At 43.5% G+C, this 18866-nt stretch overlaps 4 protein-coding genes across 4 annotated transcripts; 1 reads left to right on the top strand and 3 right to left on the bottom strand.

Annotated features, from left to right (window-relative positions):
• Positions 1-1612: 1612 nt before the first annotated feature.
• On the bottom strand, positions 1613-2679 carry LOC9272176 (60 kDa jasmonate-induced protein). Its single transcript, XM_015758146.3, has one exon. It carries the CDS (start codon positions 2673-2675, stop codon positions 1740-1742), a length of 936 nt encoding a protein of 311 aa, XP_015613632.2. The 5' UTR covers positions 2676-2679; the 3' UTR covers positions 1613-1739.
• A 2848-nt stretch (positions 2680-5527) lies between these two features.
• Positions 5528-6564, bottom strand: LOC107279085 (glutathione S-transferase T3-like). Its single transcript, XM_015758145.1, has 2 exons — positions 6277-6564; positions 5528-6127 (listed from the first exon to the last, which is right to left on the bottom strand). The coding sequence occupies exons 1-2, from the start codon at positions 6562-6564 to the stop codon at positions 5528-5530; spliced, it is 888 nt and encodes a 295-aa protein (XP_015613631.1).
• Positions 6565-11872: 5308 nt separating this feature from the next.
• Positions 11873-15448, top strand: LOC9269631 (protein FAR1-RELATED SEQUENCE 5). Its single transcript, XM_066304986.1, has 6 exons — positions 11873-12211; positions 12522-13113; positions 13231-13616; positions 13721-14178; positions 14257-14521; positions 14622-15448. The coding sequence occupies exons 2-6, from the start codon at positions 13061-13063 to the stop codon at positions 14696-14698; spliced, it is 1239 nt and encodes a 412-aa protein (XP_066161083.1). The 5' UTR covers positions 11873-12211; positions 12522-13060; the 3' UTR covers positions 14699-15448.
• Positions 15449-16093: 645 nt separating this feature from the next.
• On the bottom strand, positions 16094-18030 carry LOC112936574 (uncharacterized). Its single transcript, XM_066304987.1, has 4 exons — positions 17258-18030; positions 16750-16849; positions 16468-16704; positions 16094-16165 (listed from the first exon to the last, which is right to left on the bottom strand). Exons 1-4 carry the CDS (start codon positions 18028-18030, stop codon positions 16094-16096), a joined length of 1182 nt encoding a protein of 393 aa, XP_066161084.1.
• Between the last annotated feature and the right edge of the window lie 836 nt (positions 18031-18866).

Below are 18866 nucleotides of genomic sequence, written 5' to 3'. Positions count from 1 at the left end.
TTGATAAAAAAACAATGAACTTATTCTTGTAGGAGCATTTGCTATATATTGGGCTCTATGGCTTAGCAGAAATAATATGGTTTTGACAAATCACTGTCAAAATCTTATATGCAGATACTTTTGGGTACAACTACAAATCACTGTCAAATCACTTTTCAGGGCAACGTATTGACTTCAGTTTTGGGCACAACTACAAATGTGTGATGAGGACATCAAACTTATGCATTCTGCATGCCGTAACCTAGAGGTAATGGTTATGCATATTTTCATCAATTGCGGATGAAGATTCACAAATAGGCTTCAATAATTGCGTGGTCTTTGTCTAGTTTTGGTGGTAATTAGTATGTGCTTTGCTTCCTGTTTGTTGGGTGTGCTATTTTGGACTTGGTGTGTTCTCGTTGTTCAGCGGTTTTCCATAATAATAGGTTGTAGCTCTTTGAGCAATGACCAGAATTTTATTCTATTATCTGAAAATAAAACCAGCTATTCAATTTCGCAATACTCATCATATTTCACATGCCTAAAAAAAACTTGATGAAATTACAGATTCAAACGCACCTTGGCCCGTTTGATTTGTAGGATTTTGATAGGTTTCAAATTCCTATAGATTTTTCAACATGTCCTTCTAATTCATAGGAAAAAATATCATAGGATTGTATTTTTAAGCTTCACATTTCATAGGAAAAATAGTAAGAAGTGTGACATTTTCTGAACTTTCTTTTTCCTTTGTTTTTTCCATGGCACCATCAAAAGGCTCCAATTGTTTTTCCTTTGTTTTTTATTTCTATAGGATTTGAGAAGCAAATTATTTTAATTTATGTGTTTTCCTATTCAATAAAAAGGCCCTAAGTCGCCATATATAGTATTCGCTGCAGAATACAGAACGATCGAGTTGCGGCAGGACGGAGCAAAAAGCTAAAGGAAGCAAAAGGTTAAATGGCCAATTTGGATTAATACACAAATCGGCCCTATCAATTTTTTTGGCATGGCTTCTTAACATGATTTGAACCATCTGCAAAGGAGAATTGCATGGCTACCTTGTTTTAACCTATGAAACTTGAGTTACCAAACGGCCTTTATATGGCTACCTTTTTTAAACCTCATTAATTCTAGCTGATCTGAGATGCATGCATGCTCTCTTCCTGCTAGTTGACTAGTTCAACAAAGTTCTTCCCACAAGAAAAACCCCAGTGACCATGCATGGGAACACACCCGCTCATTGTTGAGCAGATTTTTTAATAATTGGTTGTAACTCGTTGAGCAAAAGCCATAATATTCTTTTATTATCTTAAAAAAATAATGCATGGGAACACACCCGTATCACAGAAGCCACAAGGGTGCAGCGAGGGCGAGGGGGAAAGGCAGTGGAGGCAGTTGGGCAGAGGCGGCTGAAAGATGCAATGGAGGTCCTCCTCACCTCCTTTGCACTTGGGACACACCGGCTTGTGTGTGGATTAGGGGAGGCGATCTTGGATTAAATATGGATAGTTGGATTTGAGGAATGAAGAATTAATGAGTAAGAGCAGTTTGAGATATGATTAATTAGGAGTTATTATTTACAAATAATAACATATCTCTTATAAAGAAGTCACACATCACAGAAGAACACAAACTTGGTCTTTGCATTAGACTTCAATCACAGAAATTAAGCCTTACAATATATTCTTAACGACATTTATAAATTAAAACAGAATATTATGCATGCAAACATGTATATAAGTAGAATTACATATAACAGTTCAGATCGCCTCGTCATTTGGACGCATGAGAAGATCGCCCACTTCTGAGGCATTCCATGGGGTGTTCACAAGGCAGTTTTCCAATTTCTTCTCGCTTTTCCAGTACGCGTAGCCAGAGTTCTTCCAGGCTACAAGATTGAATGACATTAGGCCCCAACATCCAATGTAGTTCGCGTCTTGTTTGGTGATGTGGGTTTCCTCGTTCCAATCTCTAGAAAAGGCCAAACGCACGGGCTTTAGCTTAAGGGCTTCAGAGAACATTATCCTCAACTTCACCAGCGGTATCTTCAAGTCATTGGCACTTTCTCCATCGAATGTAGCAAGGGTGTGTATTGCATCCAGCGCAGATTCTTTCCCCAATGGCACAGTAACCAGATTACTTGTGCCCCCGGCAAGAGCAAAGTAATCCTCATCAAAGGGGAGTCTGGTGTGAGCAATTGGGAACCCAGAGTACATGCTGTACCACTGGTTCTGATTAGTGCTGAATGCCATCAGATATATGGTATCGAATCTAAGGGCTATCGTGCACCTATCGATGCGAGGCTTCCGGCAGACAAGATGCATCTTGAGCCACTTCCTCGGTGGAGCGGTGAAAGTATCCTGACCTTTGCGTTTGGGTGCAAGGACAGGGTGATTACCATGTACAGTCTTGCGTGGTTCGTTGTCGGACAGCAACAGGTAGGCTTGCTCGAAGCAGTAGTCGAATGGCTGCGTGTCGATGTAGCATGTTATCTCCACATACTCCACATCGTCGTCGTCGTCGACGACACCGCCGATGGAGTGGGCTGGAGTGGAGATCAGCAGAGGCAAAATGGCCATCACCTTGACGGTGATCAGGTCGCTTCTCCCATGCCCCCGCCGCCGGTGATCATCGTTGTTGAGGGATGGAACGCCAGCCAACATCATCTTCATGGACAGGTTTCTTGGATTGGACATCAGAGGATTTGATTGGGAAACTAGAGAAGATCTGCAGGACGCATAATATAGGTGCTATATGTATTTGATATATGTATGAACATGCAAAGCTGCTTCTCTTGCAATTGCAAAAAGTGTGCATACAACTACTCGTAAGTCATGGAAAATGAATGATTTATATTTAACTAGAAAGGTAGCCTACGCATTCGCGTAGTCATGCATCATATACTGTGTTTTGTTAGCCCAAACACTAAGAACGCACGCACGATATTGTGGCTAAAACACACAAGAAAAATTCTGAAAGCACAAGAGATGTATTTGTTTTGGCACTGCACACCAGCACCAATGCACTTGTATTTTTCATCTCACACACACAAACTGATTACATGCTTATAAAAGCACACCCATGCACTACTGGAGCAACTGCTCACCCTCAACCCATGCCACGTTCTGCCGCACAGCTCGGCCAAATACACTTCACTCACCTCCCTACATGTATAGATGGACAAAAGGCCCGAGGCCCGACGGCCCGGCCCACGGCACGGCGTTTTGGCCTGGCCCAAGCACGGCACGGCCCGTCAGGGGTCAGGCCCGTGCCGGCCCGGTCCGACCACCGGGCCATGCCTGGGCCTCTCCACCAGCACGTTGGGCCGGGCTGGCACGGCACGATGGGCCGCAGGCCAGGCCCGACACAAAAACAATAGGGAGTAAAAATAGACATTATATGCCACGGTCGAAAGAATAGGAACATAAAATAGACTTATTTTAGCTATAATGTCTATTTTAGCTATATATATATATATATATATATATATATATATATATATATATATATATATATATATATATATATATATATATGTTAGCCCAAAGAGGAGGGACGGAAAATAGACTTATTTAAAAAAGGCACGATGGGCCAACCACGCCTTCGAGCCGGCCCGGCACGGCCCGACGGCTGGTGGGGCCGTGCCTTGGCAGGAGGCGCAGCCCATGGGCCAGCACTGCCCGGCACGAAGTGTCGATCGGGCCGTGCCGGCCCGATGGCTGGTGGGCCATGCCGGGCGGGCCTTTTGGCCATCTATACCTACATGCAAGCCACTCCTACTTGCATGCAAAGCACCACTAACTAATTAACACATGCATGCTGTGAGCTAGATGATCCACAATTCACTCCATGACTCCACAAACTTGGCCGCACCTCCAAGCCAGCTGCATGAACACTCGCATGCAGATCATGGTCACTGATCTAACTAACTCACTCACGAATTCACTTGTGACTTACTCCCCTACACATGCACATGACTAACTCAACCCAAAATGCACGTAAACAACAAGATTAAACCTAACATGTTTGAGAAACTTACAAAGGTAAAATATTAACCGAAACATATAAGTAACCGGACGTGTAGCTTATGAAAAATTATAGCTGTTTCAAGATTGATTGTTTCTCTTCTATTTTAATAGCTAAAAAAAATAAGGAAGGGGACGGTAGTGATGTCTGCATGTGAGAGGGAGGAGGAGAAGGAGGGACTTTATTATTCTAAATAATTTTAGTGAAAATGTATTATAAGATGTTTTGTTTTATCTCAGAATTTCTTTTGTTGTTTTTAGAGTTTTTAAGACATGACATGTCTCGACTTAAGGTCTTTTAAAATAGATCTAATTGATGAAAACAATGAATCCATCGAGTTAAGTTGAATTATTTTCTAATTTTTAAAGACATGATACATCATGGTTACTTAAAAGTGCTATATGGATGTTTAATCAATTTTTGTTATGTTGACTGATTTAATATGCCATAGTGCATATAGTCATGTTTTTTGAAATATCGCATTCTTATATTGAGGTTTTTCAATTTCTTATTTTAATGTTGTTTTATGCTTATACTTTTTTATTTAAATAAAGTCATGAGGATGCAATTCTTATTTTATTTCATGAGATTGTACAACTAATTTAGTTATTCGTGTTCATTAACTAGTATAAGGTGATATGTCATGTAATCAATATTGCCAATTTCCGTTCTTCTTTACAACTTGATAGCATAGGTGTTCATCCGATCTCGGATAGTCAATTTCTTAAACAATCACATTGCCAATAATCTTGACTCAGCGATTGGTGAATAATAGTTTATAAATATAATTGATATGCAGATTTGAATGTGAAATAGAATTGATACATAAGGTAAGCCCTATATGGGTCCATATGGGTCAAGTACGCTACATCCATATATCTAGATTCATAGCCCTAGGTTGTGTCAATTCTCCAGCAATAGACCTTATTTTGAAGCCCCTAAAAGTTAAATGAGGGCTGTCCCCATTTCTCAAGGACTAAAAAAATGCCTCCAACTCCAGCAGTAGCCCCTTTTTCTTAGTCCCTACTCATGTTTATCTTGTATTTTAAAATACAATCCATATACAGTACGTTTAACACAACAAAAATTCGAACACAATTATTTCTAACTCACATAATTTAACCATACTTAAATTCACAATTTCAAACACTACAATTCGAATACAAAATTAAAATTTTTAAACATGTAAATATGGTATGGGTACAGTGCCATATACGACAACAAGATGCAACCAAGATTCGTAATTCACCAATGAAAATGAAAATTGCTCATAAAAAATAGACTATGTGAACCCAATGATGCATTATATAATTTAAAAATAATACATCATACAACCATGAATGGTTCAATTATAAATAACAAATCTGAAAGTAATATATATCCTACTAGCAAGTGACACTAAAATTATTGTGGAAATAATTAACAAAAAAGGACTCCAAAGACCAATCGTGATAATGGCATATCCTACTAGTAAAGGACACATGGATCATCCAATAGAATCCAACTTATTCCATCGAAGTGCTCAAACTTCTCCATTACCGCCACCAAACTCACCTCCAAAGCCACTACTACCATCAAATCCACCATTGAGGGCAGCCACCTTTGAAGCTGCAATCTGTGCTCTCATAGCCAACACATACGTTCTCACATCCGGTTCCAAGGTGGAAACATCACAAAACATAATCTTCTGTTCTTGATCCCACACTAACTTACGCTCAGCAAATAAGAGCTTGCGCTCTTGAATCTCCTTAGTTCCCTTCCATCTCTCTTCTTTCAATTTTGCTTCTTTCTCTTTAGCGTCAAGCAAATCTTTCATCGCCTCTTTGTATGGTCCATCTTCTCCTCCATTCTTCAACTTCTCCTTTGCTTGCTTCCTATCTATTGGTCTCTTTTTAGCACTCGGCTGAGATAAATCAGGAGCTGTACTCTTGCTAGCATCATCTCCTTCATCTTCTTCACCAGCTCTCTCAATTGGGGTCGAAGACTTCCTAGACCGTGGCCTCTTGTGGGATTCTAGTGTTTGAAACTTAGGAGAATTCCTCAACTTGAGCCAACAATGATTAAACTGAAATGCCCTATTCTTTGGTGCAGTGGACGAGTATAATGCCTCAGCTTCAAGAACCTGCAACATAATTTAAGTTTTAGTTCACATACATACAAGATTGTTATTAATAATCATAAATAAACAATTTAACTTACAAGCTCTTGATGTGGTATGCCACTTGGATGTCGACGCTCAGTTTGATTGTAGCAACCCTGAAACTTGCTTACTTCCTTCTGAATGTTACCCCAACGATGCTCAAGAGAGTTTGCATTCCTATCAGACTTAAAATCATGGTTAGCATGGTAGTGCTCTGCGATCCTCTGCCAATATGCCTTCCCTGGTTGCTCATTGCCAATAATAGGATCTGAGCTAATGCTCTGCCATGAAATGCACAATTGAATGTCCTCCTTACGAGTATAGTTGCTTGATCTTTTGGCACTTCCTTTTGCACCATTTGTTGAAGTACGAAGGTCTTCATTTGGCATTAGCACTTCGACATCAGTGTCCTCGGACATCATGCGCACAAAGGAATCACCTCCACTTGTCATTGCAATCTAGTCACTGCAATAAATATATAAATTGACAACCTTTCCAATCTATCTCAGAAACATCAACAAATGATTGTAATGTACATCAGGTTATACTATTTGCAATATGTATTTATTTAGCATATATATTGGTTCCGCAGTACTAAGGACTCGGTACAAACACAAATTTATTTCTTAAATATTATATATGCTCTGCAAGATTAGCTCTCTGACATAGAACAAGACACTGCATATAAAACATGAATGATGAGACAATGTACGTTTTGCTGTGCGAATGATTTTGATGGGCCTAGACGCCTAGTAAGCCCATAAAGATCAAAATCAAACAAGGAGACTCAGACATACGAAACTGAACTTTACTATTGTGATTTGTTTTAATCACCATCATCTCTGAATTTTTTTACTGCAGCATGTGTGCGGCCAGTGATAGATAGCTGTCGATGGTCGGCGCTAGGCCTTGTGGACAGCGGGTGAGCAGCTAGTTCGGGGAGGACGTCGAGACTCACCTAGGCATGATCGATCGGTGACGACGTGCGTTGGCCGGAGATGCAAGGAGGTCAGCGACAGTGAGTGACGGAGTAAAACCGATGATTGTGATGGCTTGAGGCGGCACACCGTGGGATCTCGCCGAAGTTTCTTCCCGAGGGATGTCGGGTGGTCACCGGCCGGAGCAAAACGACCTGGCGGCTTGCTCGCTGGGAGGTTGTGGGAGGATGGCGATGACGCGAGAGGGAGGATGACGATGGCGCGCGATCAGAAATTTCCCCCGCCAAAAAAAAATAGAGGATGGGGGCTGTGGGGTTGAGCCCCCCGGACTGGGGGCTTGGAGGAGTGATCTAGGGGACTCCCTAAATTGGGGGCTGCTGGACCTATATTTTTTTCATCAACTCTCAAAACTTATTAGGGACTTTGTTTGAGGACCCTGCTGGAGATGCTCTTACTTGTAAAGGATTAGTGTATATGTTCAAATGAAAAATTCTTATTTTAATAACATAAAATATGGGTAATATAGATCTTGAAGTATATATTTAATTATAAATAAAACAAATTCAAGTAAACTAAAAGTAGGTAGGATATAACTTAAAAATGTAATTATTTAGTTTTCTAATTATTAATCATTTTGATTAATCAGTTAAAATTTAGAAGACCAAAGAATTAAATAAGAGACAGAGAGGAAGAGAGAGTCAAAGGGGAGAGTATGTATGCATATAATTATAATATTTTTTTATCGGTTATAGTGTTTTAGCTGCTATTACTTTATTAATTAAAAATAAAATAAAAGTTTTAATGATTGATTAAAATCTATATTTTTGAACTCGTCTATACCTACAATATATTCATAGTTGATATTAGAAATATGAACACTACAAATCATTTTTTTAAGGAGTGCACTACAAATCTAATAATCTAATAATGTTAATTTGACTCTTGGTATTTTTTTAATAATGGAATAGAAAACATCTTTGCTCAGAAGACCTATAGCCAATTATTACAATCTAACACTCTAAAAACAGTGTAGTTTAAATAAAATTGAAAACACCAACAAAAAAAAAGAAATAACCAAATGTAAAATAAGAAGATATATATTGAAGTCTATTTATGAATCTCCATTCATAATTGGCAAAAACAAAAGAATGGAATTGGACGATCACACAAGTGCCATGGCAGCATTGCTTATCTAAGATGTCACATAGTCTATGACTTTTGAGAATGTGAGGAAACGGCTTAATGAGCTTCTGCTGACTAGGTCGTCGTTATACTAATCAGAAGTAAGGCAGAGTTTAGTTTCCAAAACAAAAATTTTCACCATTCACACCGAATGTTTGGACACATGCATGAAATATTAAATGTAGACAAAAAAACAATTGCACAGATTGCATGTAAATTGTGTGACGAATCTTTTAGGGGCAATCGCACATTTGACCATGTTTTGGAGGGTAACTACCAATTTGACCATACTTTTTTAGGTTTTGTCATTTGGCCCTTCTTTTTAAAAATGAAGATGAGACCTGACCATGTTCCGTGAAGGCAAGCTAACGGTGTTAACTCTCGAAAAAAAAAGACGTTTACACCCTTGCTTATTTGACCCTAGTTTCTAAATTTTTTTTACTCAACCAAAATTTTTTTTATTTGATTGTGGCTCCCTCCCCAAGTGCACGCGCCGCCGTCAGCCGGCCTCCTCGAGCCGGCGAGCTCTCCTCTACGCATGCACCACCGCCGACAACCATCTGGCTTCCGCACGCCGGTGAGCTCTCGCACTTCACCGGGCCCCCCTTCCTCCCTTTGCCCGCGCACTGGCGAGCTCCCGCTGTGCGTCGCCACCATCGCCGGCCTCCGCCTCCCTCTCCGCGGCGCACGCCGCCGCCTCACCCGACGGCGCGCGCCGCTCCACCACGCGCCGCCACCTCACACGACAGCGCGCGCGGCTCCACCACGCGCCGCTGCCGTCACAGAGGCTCGGCGCCGCCGCTAGCTCCCTTCCTCCGTGAGCCGACGCTGCTCCTTCCCCTCCGCGTGCTTCCCGCCACCGCTGCCCCTGCCTCCACGAGCGGCGCCGGCGCAGATCCCCTCCGCGCTCTTCCCGCCGACGCTGCCCCCTTCCTCCACGAGTGCCACCGCCGTATCTCGTCGGACACCGGCGAGAGAGAGAGAGGGAGGGAGATGCTCTTCCCACCGGTGCCGCCCCCTTCCTCCATGAGCACCACCGCCGCAACTCGCCGGACGCTGGCATGAGAGAGAGAGACATGCTCTTCCCGCTGGCGCCGCCCCCTTCCTCCACGAGCGCCGCTGCCACAACACGCCGGACGCCGGCACGAGAGAGATAGCGACAGACACATGTGGATAGGATTAGGGATGGATATGGTTTCCCCAAGGGTATTTTGGGTATTACGGATTTTAATTATATTTATTTCTTTTTTAAAATTCAAATCTTAATGGTGTAGTTAAAACAGGGTAAGGTTCATTTTCAAAAAACAGGGTCAAATAAATAAATTAAAAAAGGTAGGGTCAAATTGGTAGTTAGACTTTAAAACGGAGCCAAATAAGAAATTGTCCCAATCTTTTATGCCTAATTGTGCAGTAAGCATTTGCTAATGATGGATTAATTAGGCTTAATAAATTCGGATTCGACGGATTTGACAATGTGGTACTACAATAAACATTTGCTAATGACGAACTAATTAGGCTCAATAAATTCGTCTCGCGGTTTTCTGGCGGAATCTGTAATTTGTTTTGTTATTAGACTATGTTTAATATTTCAAATGTGTATCTGTATATTCGATGTGACATGCATTGTTAAAAACTTTTGCCAAACTGGCGGAATCTGTAATTTTGGCCTAAGATTGAACTTAAGCATCTCCGATCAGTGGCCTTGGATAATGTGACAAGCTTTGCAGACTTTTGTGCTCGACACAACAAGTTTGAATAAAACTTTTCAGATAGTTCTTGATGTGACCATCGATGTTTTCGATATGATCACTTGAGGCGATCCTCTTAATTGTCCGAAATGTGGCGTTATGCAACAAAATTGAAGTACTCCTACTACATTCAGAAGACGAGAAATTTTCATTCTGGAGTAACATAGTATGGCTGCTTTGATAATTTGGATCTGACATTGGTGCTACACATCGACCTTTTCTTCGTGAACCTTGATTTTTTTTAAAGGATAGAGTATGAAAAAAAATTACTAAGATTACGGATCTGATCCGTGGTCGTGACTAGGAAAATGAAAAAAATATACCACTATCTACGCCCCGTCATCACCAACAGAAAGACCGAATAGAATGCTAGCATTAGACCAGCTGTCGCTAGGCCAACAAAAGAACTACAACCGAGATCGCCCAAAACCCAACCCTTACAACCAACACAAACCCCACTCTATCCATATTTATTTTTGGGATTGAGGGAGAGGGGGTGACAGGGAAGAAGAGAACTGCTCTCCCCTAGACCCTTCGACGTGGTCAACTTGCATAAGCTAGGGCGACAACCCAAAAAGACATGAATTTAAAGCGAGCTTGCACTAGATGTTTGGGAGGTTTCGGCAAGAGGTTACCTAGACGACGTCTCCAAGGAGAGAAGCGACGAAAGAGCCGCCACCACTGCCGTCGAGGTCTCAAAAAGAATGCAAACTGGGATTTCACCCGGCAGTCCCACTACAGGGGATGAGACGGCACACCAACACCCTCAAGAGGGGGAGTGATGCTCGAAAATGCCACCATTGTTGACCCGCCCAAAGCCGGGCTAGGTTTCCCCTGCCGCTAGCCGACAGCCTATCCATAGTTGACGTACCATTGCTCCAATGCCATCTAACTTCCACCGGCGCATGGGCACCGCTGCACCAGAGCCCACCGCTTTGCCAGTCTCCTCGTGGTGTCACCCTTGTCGCATTGACCTCCGCCATCGCCGGCGCACCTCCTCACACCGCGTCAGCCTTCACCGCCACCTGTCGCGCCTCCTCGTGCATGCTGTATTGGCATCTGTCGCCGCCGTCGCCGTGAGCTCCGCCGCTATCGGAACCACCCTTCGCCGCGACGTCGGCCTCCTACTCCACTGGTCACAACCACCGTGCCACCCCGCGCCTCACTGGGTTGCGCCATAGGTCTGCCTCAGGGAAGGGGGGATCCACCCCGTTGACTACTCCAGCCATTGCCTCCCGTCGGATCTAGCCATTGCCACCGCCGACCACTCCCGCTACCGCCACCTCTCCAACTCGATCTGGCCAGGGGGGACCAGATCCGCCATCGGGCGAGGCGGATCTACCTCCGACGTGGCTGGATCCGCCGCGCTTACCACCTGACCACTGCCTCCCGCGACCTGCCGCTACTGGGATTACTCGTGGGGAGAGCGTCCCGCCACCACCGTCCTTGCGGTCAGCAACGTGACGAAGGACGAACGGTCAAACATATGCTAAAAAGTCAACGGCGTCAAATATTTCGGGACGGAGCGAGTATCATGTTCTACAAAATGGCTTAGAGGCTATTGTTCGCTAAGAGTACTGCTGCATGTATTGTTTACTTAGATACCGGTCATAAAATTACTGAACACATAATTTATTATATCTCTAAATACATGAATTAAAAAATTATCGTGAAGAAAAACTATTTGCGTAACTGCTCCTCGACTCCTCGTTTGATAGATCCGCATATTTCGCAAAAAATGAAGAAAACATCCCGTATAATACGCTCGCTTCCACAGGAAAAACGGAAGGAGCAGTAACTTCCCCGCAAAACAATTGACCGTGGGGTAAAAAAGTAAAAACCGATGTGAGCGTCGTCTCGTGTCGCTCCAGGAAGACAACCACCAAAGGCTCCTCCGTCCGCGGCGATCCTACTTCGCCGCCGGTATGCGATCGCCGGAGTCGCCGTGCTCGGCCCCGACCCTGGCGCCACCCTCTCCATCATCTGCTTCCGCCGCCTTGCCCGTCGCTTCGCGCTTGCGTAGCGGCGGCGGCGGCCGCGGCGGCGATGGTGATGTGCCGACGACGTCGTCGGCGTGCCATGGCCGCCGCACCTGCGAGGAGGAGTCGATCCCACTGAGGAGCGTGGAGGCGGCACGGTTTCGTGCTCCGCAGCCGGCGAATCTGGCGACCCCGAGTCGATCGATGGTTTACACCCATGTGTGCCCCCCCCCCCCCCCCCCACAAACCCCCATTTCAGATCCATTTTATTGATAGCAGTTGTGCATCGGAGTCATTCCAATCTATTTTGCACAGTCGGATCCATTTTAGGCCTAGTTATCCATCCCCATGAGGAAGGGATTGGAGGGGATTAGTTAGGAAATTAATCCCCTTCGAATCCTTTTCAATCCCCTTGGGTGAGGGATTAAATGAACAAGGCCTTACTGAAAGCAATTAAGCATTGTTTTGTTTAGTCTGTTAGCGTGAAGTTTCACCGTATGCATGATTGTAAAAATTTGACTACTGGCAGGGACCTGGGGTTAGTTCTGACTTGGTGCCGAAGGAGGGGATGGTGTTCGAATCGTTTGATCACGCGTACGATTTCTATGAGAAATACGCATGCCATGCAGGTTTTGATGTCAGGAAAAGCAGATTGAAGCGGACGATACGGGAGATATGCTGCGCAAGGGAGGGGAGGCACAAATACAGGGGCGATGAGGCGAACAGGGAGAGGAAACGGACATCGAAGAGGACTGGCTGCAAAGCATATGTTAAAATCAAGAATGTCACAACTGACGGCAAATTGTCATCTGTAGTTTTTGACGTCGTCGTTATAGGGCACAACCACCCGTTGACGCCATCGCCATCGCCATCAGCTGTCAAACAAATGAGGTCGCATAGGAACAGAGCTGACACGGTGCAAGAGTGTCGTGTTACCCAAAACATGCATGAAGGTCAGGAAAATGTCCCATTCACATCACCGGACGTGGAAATCAGGTATTATATGGTGCTGTTGAAGTGCATAGGAACAGAGCTGACACGGTGCAAGAGTGTCGTGTTACCCAAAACATGCATGAAGGTCAGGAAAATGTCCCATTCACATCACCGGACGTGGAAATCAGGTATTATATGGTGCTGTTGAAGTGCTGAATATTTTTTTTTGTCACTTCGCATGTTGTGTTGGTGCATCAGTAACCCCCTACAGTTTCATATTGAATCTGTGATATTTATTTACACAGGAGGGCTGCTAACAAACGCGCGGAGATGGCGGATGATATCAACAAACTGTTCGCTTTCTTCAGTGAATGCAAGATGCAGAACTCTAAATTTTACTGGGACATGCAGCTCGATGAGGATGGTGTGGTGAAGAACATTTTTTGGAGCCATGCTAGCAGTCAGGCCGAGTATGCGGACTTTGGTGATGCAGTCACTCTGGACACGACATACAAGACGAACATATATGGGATGTCCTTGGCGATGTTCGTTGGAGCAAGCCACCATATACAAGACACTCTGTTTGGTTGTGCACTACTGCGAGACAAGAAGATAGAATCATTCGAATGGCTATTCAAAACGTTCAAAAACTGTATGGAGGATTGCCCCTCGCCTAGATGCGTGCTAACAGGCAAGTAATTCCTTCAATGTTTATGTCAACAATAGCTCATGGTTCAGCAGTAAACACATTGTGAACTGATAAGATAAGTATTCACTAATCTTGTGTATCTGCAGACCAGGACAATGTGATCGCGGTGGCCATAACAAATGTCTTTCCGAAGACAATACATAGGCTGTGCAGGTGGCTCATACTGAAGAATCACTCTGAGGCACTCAACATTCTATATGCAAGGGACGATCGCATTGAATCGGAATTGTTGTTGTGCGTGAACCAGACATACACCCCACAGGAGTTTGAAAATGCGTGGTCGTGGTTCATTGATGAGTTTGATTTGCAGGATAGTGTGACCCTGCAAAACTTGTACGAAATAAGGCACAGATGGATCCCAGCGCTCTTCAAGAAGGACTACTGTGGCAGGATGACATCTACTCAGCAGAGTGAGAGTGTGAACAAACTAGCTAAGAGAAATTTCGTCGATCACCAAACCAATCTGCACAGTTTTGCGCGTAGGATGCTTGATATCATAATTTCACGGGAAGCGAAGGAGGCTGCTGAGACCAGGGCTTGTTTGGTATGTATATCGTTGCCTATTTTTGCATTCCCTGCTGACTAGTGGGCCACTTTGTTTTTAATACCATCGCATATGCAGGGCATGCCGATAACAAAGACAAGGTGGTCATTCGTGGTGCAGATGTCAAGGGTGTACACAAGAGCTGTGTTCAAGTTGTTCGAGGAGGCATTGGATGATTGCACAGCTTTCAGGATCGACATGGACATTGGCAACACAAACAGGTGGATTGTGTTGGACATGGAGCATTCTGAGAAGCATGATTGGTGCCAACTACAATTTAAAGTGTTAGCGGACGTTCAGAAAGGTCGTTATGAATGTGAGTGCAAGCAGTGGGAACATACTGGTAAGAACAAAACTCTTCTGATTCCAGTCCGAGATACATAATAACAAATTTAGCTTGCTGAATTGTTTGTTTCTGCTGGTAAATTGCTTATTTGTGTTAGGTTTATTATGCACGCACCTTCTTCGGACATTCATCCATGCTCAGGTCGAGAAGATACCACCTCAGTATGTGCTCTGACGCTACACGATGAAAGCCAGAAGTGACATGTCATTTGACAGGCGTGACCGTGTTACAGCTGGACCTGACAGTGTGGAAGAAAGTTACCGACAAAAGACACTGCTAGCTGAGGCAATGGCTATTGTACGGTTAGGTAGTAAGTCAAGGGTTGCATTTGAAATAGCCATGGCCGCCCTTAAAGTGCTGCGAAAGGAAAAGAGATGCTTCCAGACAGCGTGGCATGTAGGGATGATATCGTTGCACGCAACAATGGTGCGGGCACATCAGCTGAAGTCATAAGCCAAGAACCACCACCCAAACCAAAGACTAAAGAGCGGACAGTAGGTCCAGAAGAGAATGTATCACTTGGTGCAAGGGGGAAGAAGCTCTGTACTAGGGTGTGCAGCTGGTGTGGACTGAGGGATGGCCATTACACAACTACCTGCCCAAAAAATCCCGCAAACTTCGAAAAGGTAAGGAAGGCAATGAGCAGGGGTAGAGGGAGGAGAGGGAGACCACGTGGAAGTGGAAGGGGTGGCGGTCGCGGCATGGCCTGTGTAGGTAGGAGCCTTATGGATGAATTGGAGAGGGAGGGCATTACTGAACAGGACAGCAACGACGACATGGTAGAATCTGATGCGGAATGAGCTGCAATGCAGTGATATGTCGTAGTGGAATAGGTTTCAAGGCTGAATACAGCCGATGTCTATAGCCAAAACTGTTTGGATCAATTTCAGTAACGTGTGTTTGAAAATTTGGATGTTAGTGATATGGTGTACTGTTGGCCATTTGATTGTTGCTGGAGATTCAAAATATATGCGCGAGGCCAATTGCTGACCGAAAAAATATCGCTTGACCCTTGAATTCATGTTTTAGAGATTTATGTATATGTGCAAATCATTATACGTAGGTTAGAACAAAGCATTTAGTTTAAAGATAATCCATTCCATGCTATCGACAAAGCGTGGGTTCTAAAATATTGCCACTGATAAAGTTTTATTCTACAAAATACCATCAAACAACTCATTTACTATGTTTTCGCTATTCTCCTCTGTTTCTCTCTGTTCATCTCAACCAATCTCAGGTCATAACAATCCATCACAACCGTAGCCACCCTATGTTGTTCCAGATTCTCACCAATCCTGTCACGAGTGGAAGAGAGGACAAACAAAGAACCAAGAAAAATTCAGACAAACCACAATTGTATAGTGGCTTTTGAAGATCATAATATTCGTACATCCGAAATAATAGATCCATAGAACCCCTAAGTAAACATTAGAGAGGCTGTGCTCCAATCCCGAACTAGATTTGTTCCTACGCCACCATCTGTCAACGCAACCACAATCTTTATAAGCCATTCACCATTTATCAGATGGCCCACCAGTGAAGCAAAGAAAAATCCTAAGGACCAATTTTCTAAAGAACACCATCATCGTCTCTACCCATGTAACGACGCCATGTACACGAAGCCCATAGCCAGTCATACACCTGTGGATGAAAGAAACTACGGAGACAAGATGGCCATATGACCACGAAGATCCGTCTTGAGTATACTAATAATGGATTATTATAAATTAGTAACAAAATGTTTTAAGATAAATCTCCAATCCAACAAGGCGTCGCCCTATCTCCTCTGAAAAGCCTACCCATAACATACCCAAGAATTCAACCTTTGAGCTGTGTAAGTGGTAAGCCCATACTCTATCCTGATGTGAGTTAAATAAAAAGATAATCTCTTTAAAAGGATGGAGTCCAAGGATATAAGTGTATCCATTCATGTCCCATCGTACCATATCTTCCGTATAAACAACGATGCTATCATCCTCAGAGTCCCAACCAGGAGATTCATCTTCTGATATTTCTTCATTATTCTTGTTCTCGCCACGGTACGTATTATGTTTGATCCATGGCTTAACAGCTTCAGGATTCCAGCGGAAATCTGCCATGATCTGCTCGAGACTGACGTCGTGTATCAGCATCCACTCCATCTGACCACCACCAAGCAGTACTTCGTGCAGCAGCCAAACCTGAAGACGCTGATGTTGTTTGTCATCAATTGATGCACAGCATACCCCCTTCTTTGATCTTCCAAGGTAAATATAAGGATGATTGTTTAGATTGATATCGCTTGGTGACTTGATCACTTGATACTTGTCATCTAACAAGGTTATTCTGCAAAACCAACAAATTAGCAAATACTTCCCCCGTTTCGAAATGTTTGACACCGTTGACTTTTTAGTACATGTTTGACCGTTCATCTTATTCAAAAACTTTTGTGAAATATGTAAAATTATATGCCTACATAAAATATATTTAACAATAAATCAAATGATAGGAAAAGAATTAATAATTACTTAAAGCAAAAGATAAATCAATTTGCTCTTTGTTTTCTCAAACTGATTGTATGTTTTTATTTAATTTATTTTTATTCCTTGAGTTTAAAAACGATGAGCAAATAATTAATGAGCTTGAGTGAGTGCTTGCTCTCTTGTTAAGAAATTCGATCAAACCTGAATAAGTTTAACTTGAAAAGAAAAGTCAAAGCGATGATCTATAATATAAAACGGAGGAAGCTAATACCTTATAACATCGTTATTTTTCATCTGAACGTGAAGTGCACCCCGCCAATAAACGCCGTAGAGGTGGTGACTTGCCATCCAAGATGAGTAGTGCACATCAGCAATGGTCCCGGCGGCCTCCCCTCGCCGGACGAGCGACCTTTTCTCCCACCTCCCCGTCGCCGACGAATAGACTTGCACGACAAATGGCGATGGCGGCCACTCATGCTGTCTTACCACCGATTCGGCATTGTCTTTGTCATCACCTCTGCAGAAGACAAGCTCGGGGATGGAGAACACCTCGTAGTGCGGCGAGACGGTTGGGTCAAACACGAGGTACTCCTCGCGACATGAGTCGGTGACCACCGCCTCCAAGTCCGATCCCGCGGGGCTCCACTCCGGCGTCGGGGGCAGCCGTGCCCACCGCCGCGTGGCCGGGTTGACGATGTACTCTTGCATTAGGAGGAGGCCGTTGCAGTGGTCGATGGCCTCCAGCTTGGAGATGGGTGCGTCGTCGAGGTAGTCGAGCTTGGGGAAGATCCGGTCGCAGTGATGGTGCCCCCGCCGTGCGAAGAACCCCGGTAGGTACTCATGTGCGAAGTAGAAGCCGGAGAAGAAGATGCCGGCGAGGGAGAGCGGGAGGAGGTCCGGGCGCGGGGGCGGGCACCGGGTGTCGACGGCGGCGCGCCAGGCCTTGCAGACGACGCGGCACGCGGCGAGGCTGCGCGGCGACGGGGCGAGGCGGCGGAGGATCTCCTCCAGCACGTCGTCCGGTAGGAGGTCGGCCGCCGCCATGATGATTCAAATTCCAACACCTACAGTGATATATGTACGTGTATATACCGATCTAGCAGGCTAGTTGTTCGTTCATCGACTTGGCGCGTCTGGTCCAACATGCATTGTGGAAGATGATTCGGAGAAGAAAAACGAGATAAGATCGATCGAACTGCCAAAAAGCGAAACACAACGCGGCGCACATCATATATATATATATATATATATATATATATATATATATATATATATATATATATATATATATATATATATATATATATATATATATATATATATATATATATATATATATATATATATATATATATAAATGCCCGTGCGTTGCAACTGGTGAATGCTATTTTAATCTTATTATACATTAACTGTGAGAATTCGCTTGGATATATATTTTTCTAGAAAATCATGTCAGGTTAGTATGCAAGTTTTTCTTTTCAAGAGATTAAATCATGTTAAGTTAGCATGCGAGTTTTTTTCAAGAGATTTTTTATACGACTCCTTATGTATTTTCAAAAGCGAACGAAATTAAAACCTAGCTCAAATATAGATCTGGATTTCTAAAAGCGAACGAACTGTATTTTTCAATACGGTTAAAAACCAACACATACACGGATGACGTACCAGAGTACCGGTAAAATTATCTTCAATTTTTATAATAGTAGAAAAGTTTTGGTGATTTTGGTGTCAGCAATCTCTACTACTTCAAAATTTTCAAAACGTTTCCTTCGTCCGTCAAAATAAAAAAATAGTGAAAAAGCAAAAAAAAAAAGTCCGACTACCCTAAAAAGTGGAAAAAAAACCGTAGATCCGATTCCCCCTAAAAAAGGAAAAAATAG

This window comes from Oryza sativa, chromosome 10, assembly GCF_034140825.1.
Source record: "Oryza sativa Japonica Group chromosome 10, ASM3414082v1".
NCBI lineage: Eukaryota > Viridiplantae > Streptophyta > Magnoliopsida > Poales > Poaceae > Oryza > Oryza sativa.
The sequence above is the reverse complement of the archived record's forward strand: the minus strand, read 5'-3'. Positions and strand labels throughout refer to the sequence as shown.

Bases quoted from the DNA above. Each gene is read 5' to 3' on its own strand.
- LOC107279085 (XM_015758145.1), bottom strand. From the start codon at position 6,564: ATGTCCGAGGACACTGATGTCGAAGTGCTAATGCCAAATGAAGACCTT. The intron at 6,128-6,276 runs GTAAGCAAGTTT...ATTATGTTGCAG, and splicing joins GGGGTAACATTCAGAAGGAA to GTTCTTGAAGCTGAGGCATT.
- LOC112936574 (XM_066304987.1), bottom strand. From the start codon at position 18,030: ATGGCGGCGGCCGACCTCCTACCGGACGACGTGCTGGAGGAGATCCTC. The intron at 16,850-17,257 runs GTATTAGCTTCC...TTGGTTTTGCAG, and splicing joins AAAAATAACGATGTTATAAG to AATAACCTTGTTAGATGACA. The intron at 16,705-16,749 runs GTATGCTGTGCA...CAGCGTCTTCAG, and splicing joins TTGGAAGATCAAAGAAGGGG to GTTTGGCTGCTGCACGAAGT.
- LOC9272176 (XM_015758146.3), bottom strand. From the start codon at position 2,675: ATGTCCAATCCAAGAAACCTGTCCATGAAGATGATGTTGGCTGGCGTT.
- LOC9269631 (XM_066304986.1), top strand. From the start codon at position 13,061: ATGCATGAAGGTCAGGAAAATGTCCCATTCACATCACCGGACGTGGAA. The intron at 14,179-14,256 runs GTATGTATATCG...TCGCATATGCAG, and splicing joins CTGAGACCAGGGCTTGTTTG to GGCATGCCGATAACAAAGAC. The intron at 14,522-14,621 runs GTAAGAACAAAA...TATTTGTGTTAG, and splicing joins CAAGCAGTGGGAACATACTG to GTTTATTATGCACGCACCTT.